Source organism: Liolophura sinensis, chromosome 5 (assembly GCF_032854445.1).
Source record: "Liolophura sinensis isolate JHLJ2023 chromosome 5, CUHK_Ljap_v2, whole genome shotgun sequence".
NCBI classification, from domain to species: domain Eukaryota; kingdom Metazoa; phylum Mollusca; class Polyplacophora; order Chitonida; family Chitonidae; genus Liolophura; species Liolophura sinensis.
In genome coordinates, this window is record NC_088299.1 from 12,092,953 (window position 1) to 12,106,702 (window position 13,750).

Consider the following 13,750-nt stretch of genomic DNA (forward strand, 5'->3'; position numbering starts at 1 on the left):
ATGTTACACCACTCGTATTAACTTAACATCAGCTCTGAAGAGGTACTTGGTGACATGGAGGACTCCATTCGTAAAAAGTCTCTAGTTGCCCTTATTTTATAATATATCCATGACGATCTTATGCAACATCATTTAGGGAAATACATGTAAGAACAACTGGCAGTACATCAAAGACTAGCCATTGGCATTCACACCCTTTTCAACACGCTGTTGAACTTCATCTGTTAACTTTGACAGCAAGTCTGTTGTCTGAGTAATGCTAGAATGTATTCTGTTAATGACGCAGATTGTTCTGTTAAATACAGCACACATATTCTATTAATTCAATATAAAGATTCAGTTAGACTAACAGGATATGTTGTATATGACAGAATATTATGTTACATTAACAGAGTACATTCAAGCATCACTCATACAAACAACAGTTTCCATTAAAATTAACGGACTGATTTTTTGAGTGGACCGAGTGAATTCATTTCCACAAGTTGCAGTCGCATTGTTTGATCTGTTTCCACCATGAAGCATTTCACTTATGCTATTTACGTCTCAAAATGTGTAAATAGCGTTTATAACGTAATCATCATCATAACTTTCGTCATTACACTCAAAAAATTAATCTGTTAATTTCAACAGAAAGTCTGTTGTCTAAGTGATGCTAGAATGTATTATATTATTATATACTGTGTTATATTCATGTAATATCCTGTTAGTTTAATAGTCTTTAAGTTGAATTAATAGAATATATGTACTATGTTTAACAGAATAATTTGTTACAATAGCAGAATACATTCTAGTATCTGTTAAAATTAACTGATTAATTGTTTAGCGAACTGACGTTGATGAATAAATCAATCAATCAATCAAAAATGACGTCAAAAAGAGGTTTCCAGAGACAGCCATGTTTACCTCTCCGACGCCGAGACAATTGCTGCAAAATATGTAGTATATCAACTTGCGATTATTTTTGAAATGTGTTTAAAAACAAAATACATCTCTTTAGTGAGTTGTCTTTTGAGCTAAACTTCATATCGTGTGCGACAGGGACGATGTGTGACAAAAAGCTGGCTGAAGAGGGAAGCTAATACGGTTGACAGATTAGAAGCGTTCCTGACCAATGCTACAGCAGTGACAAATTGTCTTAGGCAGCCTGCCAAGGACGAGTGTATGAGCTTTAACAGATTTCAAAAGGTATCATGTTTCACGTGATATATTGGTCTGTTATTCAGAAAAAATTCCTCTGGATGATACTTGCAGTACAATCTTGTAACCTTGCATACATGATAGAGCTATTTGAGTACAAGATGATTAAATACATGTATATCTACCTCACCTGTCTTAGTAAGGCCGCAGGTGTTGTCATTGGCAATGCTCAACAAAAATGTACATGTAGGTTTACTCTGTAAAATTAACTTTGTGCAGGGCCCAGCTTCGTAAAGCGGCGTACATTTTTATCGTAGATTTGTCGTACGATACTACGTCACTGTTACAGTGCCTTTGTCCTATATGTGTCATTATCGTTCATATACGACACCTTCGTGAGAATGTGCCCAGGTTCGCAGTTATAGTTATGCGTTTAAGTATTAATTACAGAATTTGTAATGTTTTGAAGAATGACGGAAGCGCCACATAATCACGTGATGGCATGAGAATGTGAAAGTTTGCTATACTGTACATAGAGTCCACTAAAATTCACTCGGCGATATGCGTCGTGCTATATGTATCTTGTGATGGCGGGATGTGTGTCTTGTGACGGCGAGATGCGCATCGTGCGATGATGAATTGTGCATCGTGTGACGGCAGAATGTGCGTCATGCCATGGCGAGATGTGCGTCGTGCGATGGAGAGATGCGCATCGTGCGGTTGTGTTGCACTTTTGTGATGGACATATTCAGCGTTTGGATATTAGCCACTCACTTCCAAACCGCAGCCTCGTGAGGGATAAATTAGATATCTGATTTTTTCTGAACGCCATACACAAGAATGTGAATTATAGCCCGTTGGCACGTAAATGACATGCTTATAAAAAACACATGATGGTTTTCAATCAACATACGTAACAATTAACCCCAAAGTGCGTTGTGTGCCCATACTTTCGTAATCATTACAAAACCAGTAAAATGGCTAATGTACTAAGGGATGTTAGCTGTTGTATACATCTAAGTCACACTGCAGACAAACGATTCTTCTACAAGACAGGTAAATTCGAATAGAAATTTACTATGTAAAAATACATAATCAACAGCACAAATTTCATTATATATACAATTCACAAATTTTACGCAATGTACCCGTCACCTACACCACACGCCAAAAACATGCCTTCAAAATGTACTGGGCAAACAAAGAGTCAGTGGTTGGCGGTTATCTATTCCCATCCCATGGCTACTCTTCTCCAAGATAGGGTATGCATTGCTCTGTAGAAAATAAGCAGATGTGCTTTAGCGATTGAGGGCAAGCAATAAGAATTCTAGAGGTTGAAAACCTAAATGATTCATCGTTTAAACTCCACAAATAATTACTTTCTTACGTTTATCTTTAATAAACCACATACAAATGAGCGAAAATAGTCTCTCTGCTACGCCAAGCTACGAAGTGATCGTATACACAACGCTACGCTCCATAAAGAAGAATGGTGTGCTGGTTATCAATATTTTTCTCATAGTGAACAGCAACATTACTTCTTTTTCCCTGTTCTATACTGGGCCTTCCAAAGTTCTATCGTGTACATTATGCTAGCAGAACATTACATACACTAATTATCTGACAAATGAAATATATCAGGAAGCAAAAGCATATCTTGTATACGGCATGTCATCGATATGGCATAGCACTATTTCCATTGGTGCAAGTGAAAACAAAAATACAATGATGGTGGTATCAAAATGACTATAAACAGCTCGTTTAAATGTATCTGGGAAGAAATTATCAAACGCCTCTATGATACAGAACTGAGTTGACTAGAAACCGAGCATTTCTAACTAGGGGAACAACCAAGAGAACAGGCGTGGTTGTGAAGTGAAAATATACAAACTACGTTCATTAAAGTTCTGGAAACATGATGAGCTAATTTTAGCATCTACATGTATTTGATGTAGTCAACACCCTGTTTTGCTGCATTCCAGTCAGTATTCACCTGTATCATCAAGTACAAAGTGTTGTTTTATCAGTTAGTTAGTCAACATTTGCACAATCTTACTGTATTCAGGTCAGTATTCTTGCATACGTCACATGCACTGCTGTGAGTACAAGTCAATATTCTTCTGTACATCACACACTAGGTGCTGTTCCAGTATTAGTCAACACACTGTCTCACTGCTTTTGAGTCCTTTTCTTCTGTAGGCTTGCATCACACACTAGGCGCTGTCCCGGTATTAGTCAACACACTGTCTCACTGCATTTGAGTCCTTTTCTTCTGCAGGCTTACATCACACACTAGGTGCTGTTCCAGTATTAGTCAACACACTGTCTCACTGCATTTGAGTCCTTTTCTTCTGCAGGCTTACATCACACACCAGGTGCTGTTCCAGTATTAGTCAACACACTGTCTCACTGCATTTGAGTCCTTTTCTTCTGTAGGCTTACATCACACACCAGGTGCTGTTCCAGTATTAGTCAACACACTGTCTCACTGCATTTGAGTCCTTTTCTTCTGTAGGCTTACATCACACACTAGGTGCTGTCCCGGTATTAGTCAACACACTGTCTCACTGCATTTGAGTCCTTTTCTTCTGTAGGCTTACATCACACACTAGGTGCTGTCCCGGTATTAGTCAACACACTGTCTCACTGCATTTGAGTCCTTTTCTTCTGCAGGCTTACATCACACACTAGGTGCTGTCCCGGTATTAGTCAACACACTCTGCTTGCACAAATCACTGCATTTGAGTCCTTTTCTTCTGCAGGCTTACATCACACACCAGGTGCTGTCCCGGTATTAGTCAACACACTGTCTCACTGCATTTGAGTCCTTTTCTTCTGTAGGCTTACATCACACACCAGGTGCTGTCCCGGTATTAGTCAACACACTGTCTCACTGCATTTGAGTCCTTTTCTTCTGTAGGCTTACATCACACACTAGGTGCTGTCCCGGTATTAGTCAACATACTGTCTCACTGCATTTGAGTCCTTTTCTTCTGTAGGCTTACATCACACACTAGGTGCTGTCCCGGTATTAGTCAACACACTGTCTCACTGCATTTGAGTCCTTTTCTTCTGCAGGCTTACATCACACACTAGGTGCTGTCCCGGTATTAGTCAACACACTGTCTCACTGCATTTGAGTCCTTTTCTTCTGCAGGCTTGCATCACACACTAGGTGCTGTCCCGGTATTTGTCAACACCCTGTCTCACTGCACTAAAGTGATTTTCCTCTGTACATCCTGGGACTATCATACACACTGTATATCAGTCTCAGGTACATCATATGCAAGGTGCTATTCTAGCATTGGTCAACAACCTGTCTTACAGCAATCGAGTAAGTTTCCTTCACAGAACACTAAATCAAAAATATGTATAAATCTATATAAACTTACTTTATATCTTACTCACCTTAAGTCCAGTTTACAAAATATCCACACATTCAAGGAGTACCAGTCATTAATACAGGGTCGTACGGTGTTTCCTATACCATTATAATAATTCAAAAATAGCTTAGAACAAACACAAATTGCTTTCATGTCAGATGTCTAGTGCCACCAAATACGAGTGACGAGTTGCGAATGCTTAGCTGCACACAAATCAACTATTAGAGTCGGCAGATTGGTTGTCATATAAACAAGCAAAGACATGTTAACATGGTGTATGAAAATGGTGTATTATATGGCACATCCGAAACTTTTCATACCCTGGCCCCCTTATTATACAAACAGCATTTGATCCACAACTGGTTCTACATTTCTAGCACAGAAGCTAACTTCAGTTAATTTTCTGAAGGTCATGCTTGGAAAAATAAATTGACCCCCTCCTTATACAGACAGCATTTGATCCACAACTGGTTCTACATTTCTGCCACAGAAGCTAACTTCAGTTAATTTTCTGCAGGTCATGCTTGGAAAAATAAATTGACCCCCTCCTTATACAGACAGCATTTGATCCACAACTGGTTCTACATTTCTGCTACAGAAACTAACTCCAGTTAATTTCCTGAAGGTCATGCTTGGAAAAATTGTGGGGCTCGATGTATGGGGAAATGTTTCAAGTTGATTTATGACGTGAATCAACTGTGAGATGAGATTAATACCTGCAGATTACTGTATATTCCATCATTACTGCATAAATATACACATGACAAAAAGGCTCTATGCAAACACTTCTATATAAAAATTGGTATTGCATAAGTTATCATGTTTTCATGTTTACATCCTGCAACTCCCATCATATCTTCAACTTAACAGTCACTTTTTTTATAACCGATAATACTCTGAAACATCATTTTACAACACTGATTCTTGAACAAAACAAAATTCTCCCAACGATCAGCATATATACTTTGACATAACCCCACTGATCTAAGAATCAGCATTTTCAGATGAAATCTTAGCACCAATTGATGACTCATCCTCGGTACTGGAAACAGTGTCAGCAGCGGACAGTTCATCGGCAAGAGTCGTGGACTTTGTGTCAGCTGACGCCATTTCATCTGATACATCCAGTCCATTTGGTAATGTCTTAACGTTATCATTACTAGTAACATCATCTTCCCTCTCCACTATCCTCTCATCCCCCACGGAATCTTTATCACAGCTTTCTCCGGCTTCTGCGGCACCCAGCATGTAGCTGTCTGCCTTCTCCACATGACTCTCTCCAGACAGTTCTTGTCTAGTGACATCAGCCATACAGGTGCTGTTGTCAGTGTCTTGAAGGCCAGAAGTGGCAGATTCCAGGCCTTCAATGCTATCATTGATAACCCCAGAGTCACATTCCTCCTCTGGCATTTCATCCTCTGTAAACACTGAAAAAAGAAAATTTAGGTTAAACTTTATTAGGGCTATTTCCCATACATTTCCGACTCTGCTGTAACAGATGGGATTCTTTCTCACCAAAGAGTAAGTGGAAAGTATTTTAAGATTATAGCAGCTTATTGCAGTAATGTACTGCTTTAAAGTATTGCTTCATAAATGTAAGAGCTGCTATCAGTTATACAAGAATGGGGTTTACACATAAAAGCTGGTTATATTGATACAGCCATTACTTGATAAGAGTTACTGTTGCAGCCACTCTTGAAGTTGTTCCTGGTGTAGGCACTTTCTGAGCATGTTATTACTGCAGCTACTCTCTGATGATTTTATTGTTGTAATAACACTCTGATGGTGTTATTGTTGTAATAAAAATTTGATGGTGTCATTGTTGCAGCTATTCTCGCTGTACTTTTACAAAATACTCAAGAATATTTCATTTATACTACGGCAGCCAGCATTATAATATGTAATATGGGTTACCTGGTGGCCTGTCGCTAGATGGAGTCACATCTGTAGACTCCAGAAAACTATCCAAGGCACTCGCATCTTCTTCTATCTTTATCTCAGCTAACTTCCTCTCGGCAACCTCATTTTCCACACTGGGCTGTCCTTACCATGGAAATGATCCGAAGAATGAACAGGTAAGTATATGTATTAACTTACTTCCCAATAAAACTGACCACCTACACTTTCCTTTTGTACATTATCCTGCCAAGGAAGAAAGTGGTCTTGATGGTCATACCCATTTGGGTTATATATATGAATGAAATCTAGTGTCCATGTAAAATATTTATGAAATATATTGGCCTGCAGTTCTGGTAATCAAACACATTTAAAACCATCACATTGAAGAATACATAAAAAATGAGAATGTCAAATACAGAAGACAATGACTTACTTTCGGTATGACCAAATGTTCGGTAGTAGTTGATGTCCTTATCAAACGCTTCCTGGAATATCGACTGGCGCTCTTTCAGCTGTGTCTGTCTCTTCATGTCTCGAGATTTTATATTCTTGGCATGCTGCTGTGCAAGCGAAACTGAAAGAAATCATTTTATCAATGTTATGCTTTATACATTTATCACCGGTTTTTACAGAATGGTTTATATTAAAACTCAAGATCTGTTATTTTGGAGATACATGTGTACCAGATTAAAGTTGACAAGACTAAATAAGCCAAATATCAAGTGATTTGATATGATTTTTTGTAGTTTTCATACTTTGTCAAATAAGTGGAAAATTTATATGTACACTGTTCAAATAAAAAAAAACAAACAATTAATACTCTGCATTAAATATTACCATCGACTGCTAATTGCCATGTGATGCTATAAAGGTCAGAGGAGAAGAATCTTCGCTGTCCGTGGGATTGAACCCACAATCTTGTGCATTTACAGGATCTTAACCATGAGGGCATAACCTGACATCCTCCCTCTGATTAAAATAACTTCATATATATATAATGACAGTATTTGAATTCACATGAGCATAAATACCGCTTAAATCCATCTCTAAGACAGTGGTAGTCTACCTTTGAATTTCTCCACATCCCTTTGTTTCATCTCTTTATATGCTGCCAGCTGTTGGTGATGAGTAGCCTGGGCTCTCTTAAACTCCTGCACCTCACAGATGTTCTCCAGGTGAATCTCTGCTGCTTCCACCTGCTCGCATAGTTCCTCCACCTTAGCTGCAGCATAGGCCAAGTCCAGTACACATCATTCACAGGCAACACTATACAAAACTACCGTATTTCACGTAATGTTTGGCCTATAAAAGTGCGCTTTCAGAAGCACATAAAGTCCTTTGAATGATAATTTTTTGATGGCAACACTTAAGTTTTTCCAATAAGAAATTAATAGAAAGTTAGAAAAAAACTTTTCAGCGAACCTATAAGGCAGATGAATCAATCAAAATCAAGCAAACAAAAAAAAAAAAAGCAGACAAAGCTTAACTTTAATTTTACTACATTTTGCCATAATCATACTTTGTATACAAATCTTACAGCAATGCCAAAGACTTAAATGTATTTGATACATTACAGAGCTACTTCATTTTCTTGAGAAAATAGAGGGTGCCTAACAAAACAGAACTGCACTAATCGTAAAAATAAATTCATCAGTCATAAATAAATCAACATTATAAATAGAAAATTGTCTTCATTTTATTCCAATCTGAGGCATTTAGTTATATACTAACCAATTTGATTTGTCAAATCTTGAAGCTGTTGGAGAACTGTAGGTAAAGTGCTGGTTTCCTCCTTCAACTGTGTCAGACTTTCTGATTGGCCACTATACCTTACATACAAGGAGCCAATCAAAATTGCCAGATCCTTCAATATACGAAAAGCAACAAGTAGTTTAAACTTACAGAAAAAGAACTGCCTCTATAATAAACAAGACATTCAGAGAATACCGGTATCTCGCCTGATTGAGCAGTTTGTCATATAACTACATAATGTTCAAGTCATGTGATACAATCAAATATTGACCTCTAAACCAAAAAAAGTAGAATGAAAGTGATAAGATCTTGCCACTAAATCAACAAAAAAGGCCAAAATTATTATAATGTAACAACTATCACTGTGTATCATATGCATGATGATTTCATAGCACTGATGTTATGCAGTTGTATATCATTGTGGTGGTAAAAAGACACTGAGGGGAATTAGTACACAACTTTACCACAGAAATCTTTGATATGCAAATTGCAAACATTTGGCCTTCCAAGTACTATAGGAGGCAATTGCACCCTGTTAATAGCTGAGCAAAATGTTGAGCTATGAGGTAAAAAACATTCTTAGTCTTTGACGATTGCCAATCTGTGTATTGTGGGTGGCCAGTGCAACCTTATAACTGGCAAAAAACTTAACCAAACTAGACAATGACATTGCACCAATAGCATCTGATTACCCTTTCACAATACCTCTCCTCACTTTGTAAGGCTAGTTAAAAATTACAGTCATAATTATATCATGCAAATGCTCTGCACCATCAAACATTTTATCAAATTACATGTTTGATCAAATAACATTAGAAGACAGTCACACTACAAAATTTTAAGATGACTTTCATTCAGTTCCAGTCAGATGATGCGTTCAAGGGTAAATTAATACTATCCACACTACAAAAGACATTCAGTTGCAGAGTTATTCCCCCTACCTCAGCCTTAGATGCATTCTCCTCTGCCTGTTTGTTCAGCTCCTTCCAGTTCTCTTGATACCTGAGTGAAGACATGTATAGAAATAAAGTGAAAACAAAATTCAGCACCACTTAAACAGAAACCAGCTACCTGAAGAACTTCCTAAGTGTAATAAGAAGATATTTTAGTGCTCAGATGGTTGGAATCTGTCCCTTGACCAATAAGGTAGCATGTTCAAATCCAGCTCTTGTCGCTTCAGCTGCATCTATAAATCCGGAGTTTTGTTAAGTATCTAGCAAAGGTTGGTGGTTTACTTCAGGTACTCGAAGATCCCTTTGCCCATAAACTTTACACCTGTCATTTAATTAGAAATTCTTGAGTATGACAATTAAGCACATATTAAATAAATACATAACCAGAAGAGGACAAACTCTTAAGCAATGAGGTTGCATGCTCCAATAAGCTGGTGTGTCAGGGGATTCAAGTGCTAGGTGCAGTGTGGTAGTTTTCTATCAACTACATGTACTGATTTTCCATAAACGTGACTGCAGTCATTTTTAATCATTTATCACATTTTTTTTTAGCAGCTGAATATCCTTTAAAGCACATCTGTATAATCTTCAGTGGCTCATGATAGATGACTTTACAGAAACTAACGATTTTCTAAATATTTCTCGCAAAATAATGAAAAAAATCTCATGAAGAAAGTGGTGTGACATCTCATCACTTCCATTAGGGCTGGTTTCATGAAGCAAAGTTGCCCTTAGCCAAATGCACTTTATACCTCCACACCATACATCATCATGGTAGTTTATTTATTTATTTATTGATATGATTGGTATTTTATGCTGTGCTCAAGAATATTTCACTTATACAACACCGGCCGGTATTATGGTGGGAGGAAACTAGGCAGAGCCCATGAGAAACCCACCACTATCATGGCAGTTAAGGAAAACATTCTGCCCCGGGCTCTGCCTGGTTTCCTCCCACCATAATGCTGGCCACCATCGCATAAATGAAATATTCTTGAATACAGCATAAAACACCAATCAAATAAATCAATAAACGACACACTTAGCTACATGCAAGGACGCAACATGAAACCGACCATGGTCTGAAAAGGTTTGTATTATAAATGACTTTTTCACATTGTTCAACGTTCACTTTGACATTTCAAACGATGTTGTGGATTTATCTCTGCTACAATTCTGGCTAAGGCTCCGCTCATGTCAGATATCTGTAAATTTCTTTTCGACCATATCTTGCTTTATAGTAAAGATAAAACACTAATAAAGAGCACAAAGTAATCCTTACCAAACAGTGACTATATGCAGCATATATACAACCATCAGTCATTAAGATTAATCTAATTATCTTCTAAGACAATGGCATGGAGTAAAATGTGCATATTTCTTTCTGTTTCTCATGTAGATGTATAAAATATAATGCAAAACAATCCACATGTGTCATTGTGGGGCAGCCCACCTGTGCTTTTCAATCATATCATATTTTATACCACTAAACAGGTAAGAAATGTAATTAACATAAACAGTCAATTGTGAATAATTAATATAAAACTGTTTTTGTCAGAAATTTGCAAAAATGTGGGTAGGGTGCCCTAGATGGATGCACAAGGCTTGTTTTGTGTCATAGTCTGGGTCATTAAGTTGAAAATTTAAAAACTTCTGCACCTTCTTGTCCATATGCTATTGCCATACAAAATAATTCCATCTAATAACAAAAGACTTAATTAGTACGTAGTCTTGATATGATCTGTCTAATTTATGTGTTCTGGGGATTATTTTGATGGGCTGCCCATTGTGCTGTGTAAAATAGGAACACAGATACAGTCCAATACAGATATGTACATTTTCTGACAAATATCCCATCAGGAAACCCCTGAATTTCCAAGCATGTCAGAATGGAACACCCTAACTCTTCAACCTTTTCGACCGCCTCTGCAACCAATATTCTGAAACAATCTGAGAGAGCTATGGTCTGTAAAAAAATAATGTGCACCATTTTAATTATGAAGCTTGCATCATGAGTGACACAAACAAATACTTTTTCGAGTTATTTTCATTATACTTGTATGTATAAATTCCAATTAGAAAAGTGCTTGCATTGTAAGTGACACAAACAAATAATTTTTAGAGTCATTTTTATAATAACTGTATGCATAAATTCCACTTAAAAAGTGCTTTAGTGGTTGAAAAGGTTGAAGAGTTACAGCAGGACATTTAACAAAAAGAAACGAAAGCAACATGAACAACAGCCAGTACTTGTTTCTTTGAGGAACCAAACTAAAACTTAATACATGTAACCTGAATTAAAAATGTTTTTGCCCAAAAATATGCCAATGTTTACAATCCCAAAAAAAACGAAATAAATGCTACCAAATTCTGAGACCTGGATGAAATTGTGATAATATAACTGGCCAAAATATATGCATCGAAACATGTGTGTCTGCATATGGCCCTTGTTTTAATAGGATAAATGTGGCTTAATAAAGGTCACATAAAGACCTTGTTTTTGAAAAACAAGCAATATGTGATTTTTTAATAATATATTGACCAACTCCTGGAGTTGACTTTCCCATCATACATTATATTCCTTTAACAGTTTTTCTGCAGCCAATCACAATCAAACAGACCTCACAGAACACATACCTGTGAAGCAAGTCAGCCCCTGCATCCAAGTTAACACCATGACTTTTGGCCGTTCTCACTGCAACATCTTTTTCTTTGGTGGAGGTCGTTAAAGACTTGATGCTAATGAAGAGATAAAGAAGTACCATCAGTATTTAAAACATGTATTAAAATACTATTATTTACTATTCACCAAAGACTATTTTTTGTAAACTTTACCTGGAAGTTAGAACCAATCTAGGTTAATAAAAAATGACACATTAAACTATGAACCTGAAGTTCATGATATAAAAATAAATGTAACACCAGTTGTTTATTGCAGCAAAAAAACAAATTTTATCTTCAAGTTTTTCCACATCAGAAAACAAATATGTTTAAATATTGGCTACATATACATATATATATATATATAAACATATATGAAGAAGGGTCATCAAAAAACAAACAATTAAATATCAGCAGCCAAAATACATTTGAATTAGGTAGGGCTTTTAAAGTACACAAATAATTTGAAGTGTTTGTTACAATGACTCACAGACATATCAACCCTTTCCCTAGATCTGTTTCCTTCTTCTCAGCTTCCCTTTCGTAAATATGTTAATAGGTTAATAAGGAAGCTATAACCTGGGAACGTGATCAACTGATCTCAGAGGTAACCGCACTCCCCCAATCCAATCACTGACTCCTTCCCCCATAGTTTACCCCCTTCAGTCCTCCCAGGCCCTGCCTTCCAGTGCAAGTTATTACCACATATATATATTGCAGAAATGGAACCATTGTTCTAAACTGTGGGAAGTATTGTACTTTCAGTTCATGTTATACTTCTGCATATAAAACTCATAGGCACTGACAACACCTGGCTCCAGCTGGGCCTATACTGAGGCTGAAACAGCTTGTTGCTGGTACCTCCCTTCTTGCCACTTGTCAGATGGTGCACTGATATCAAAACAATCTACACTACCCGCTATACAATAACACAGCTGTAAGGAAAAATCTATTCATATCTAAATCAATATTGTATTTTTATGAAAATGATACCTGGAAACCATTAAATATTGGATTTGAAAATAAATATGCCATGAAAATAGCTAGCTATGGCATCAATAGAAACAATTTGATTTTATAGATTAATCTCGTAACTAATTGTGGAACACACATGTGGAAACAATCCGCAGGTTGGTGCAAGACCTTCCCACGTACCACATTTTTGAAGTACCGCACATGCAGTGAAGGTTTTTAGAACTGCCACATATGCATGGTAATCAAATTTTTGCAACTCTAACAAGTAAACTGGATGAATTATGTGTTATATCCAAAGTAATGTCATAAGCCATATCAGTTCCTGCCTGATACATGTATCATGTCATGATGTACGGTACTGGTTCGAGACACACACAGGCAAGACGACATCATGTGTACATCTAGCAACATCGGACACAGCAACTTTTCTTACAGTAGTTTCAGTTCACACGGCTCAGCTAACTGTCTCTCCTACCTGGTTGAAATGTCCTGTTGAACACTCTGAATAGTGCCTTTGATATTCTTAAACACACTCATCGTGACCGTCTGCAGTTCACATCCGTCATTGGCAGAAGACACGTTGTTTGTGTTTGACCCGACAGACGAATACGCTCACCATCGGACGACAGTCAACCATATTTACTGGTCACATGATAAGGGGGAGCTGAAGTCACGTGACCAATTCATACAATCTCCAAGCAGGGCCTACAATCTCTGTAACATGTGGCACTAGTGACTAGTGTGGCTTTCGCTCATACTCTGTCCATTAAAAAAGCGAGGATGCGCCCTGTCCGAAAGTAAATGTATGTGTAGGCTTTTAACACAAACCTCTGGAGTTCAAAACCATCTAGTGCTCTTTATTGTCAATATCTATATCTGGTTTACGCCATGAGATTTTTTTTCTTACTATCCGGCCTAGGCCCCCCAAGTTTTCAGCGAGACTTTTTCACTGCAATGCCTTTCTTTGCTACGCAAGTTATCATTTCA

At 37.4% G+C, this 13,750-nt stretch overlaps 1 protein-coding gene across 1 annotated transcript; it reads right to left on the reverse strand.

Annotated features, from left to right (window-relative positions):
* Positions 1–3,829: 3,829 nt before the first annotated feature.
* On the reverse strand, positions 3,830–13,396 carry LOC135465641 (dysbindin-like). The gene is made up of 8 exons (XM_064742923.1): positions 13,239–13,396; positions 11,765–11,866; positions 9,116–9,176; positions 8,154–8,286; positions 7,489–7,644; positions 6,856–6,996; positions 6,438–6,566; positions 3,830–5,950 (listed from the first exon to the last, which is right to left on the reverse strand). Exons 1-8 carry the CDS (start codon positions 13,298–13,300, stop codon positions 5,508–5,510), a joined length of 1,227 nt encoding a protein of 408 aa, XP_064598993.1. The 5' UTR covers positions 13,301–13,396; the 3' UTR covers positions 3,830–5,507.
* Between the last annotated feature and the right edge of the window lie 354 nt (positions 13,397–13,750).

Bases quoted from the DNA above. Each gene is read 5' to 3' on its own strand.
- LOC135465641 (XM_064742923.1), bottom strand. From the start codon at position 13,300: ATGAGTGTGTTTAAGAATATCAAAGGCACTATTCAGAGTGTTCAACAG. The intron at 6,997-7,488 runs GTAGACTACCAC...GATTTCTTTCAG, and splicing joins GGATGTGGAGAAATTCAAAG to TTTCGCTTGCACAGCAGCAT. The intron at 6,567-6,855 runs GTAAGTCATTGT...TTCCATGGTAAG, and splicing joins AACATTTGGTCATACCGAAA to GACAGCCCAGTGTGGAAAAT.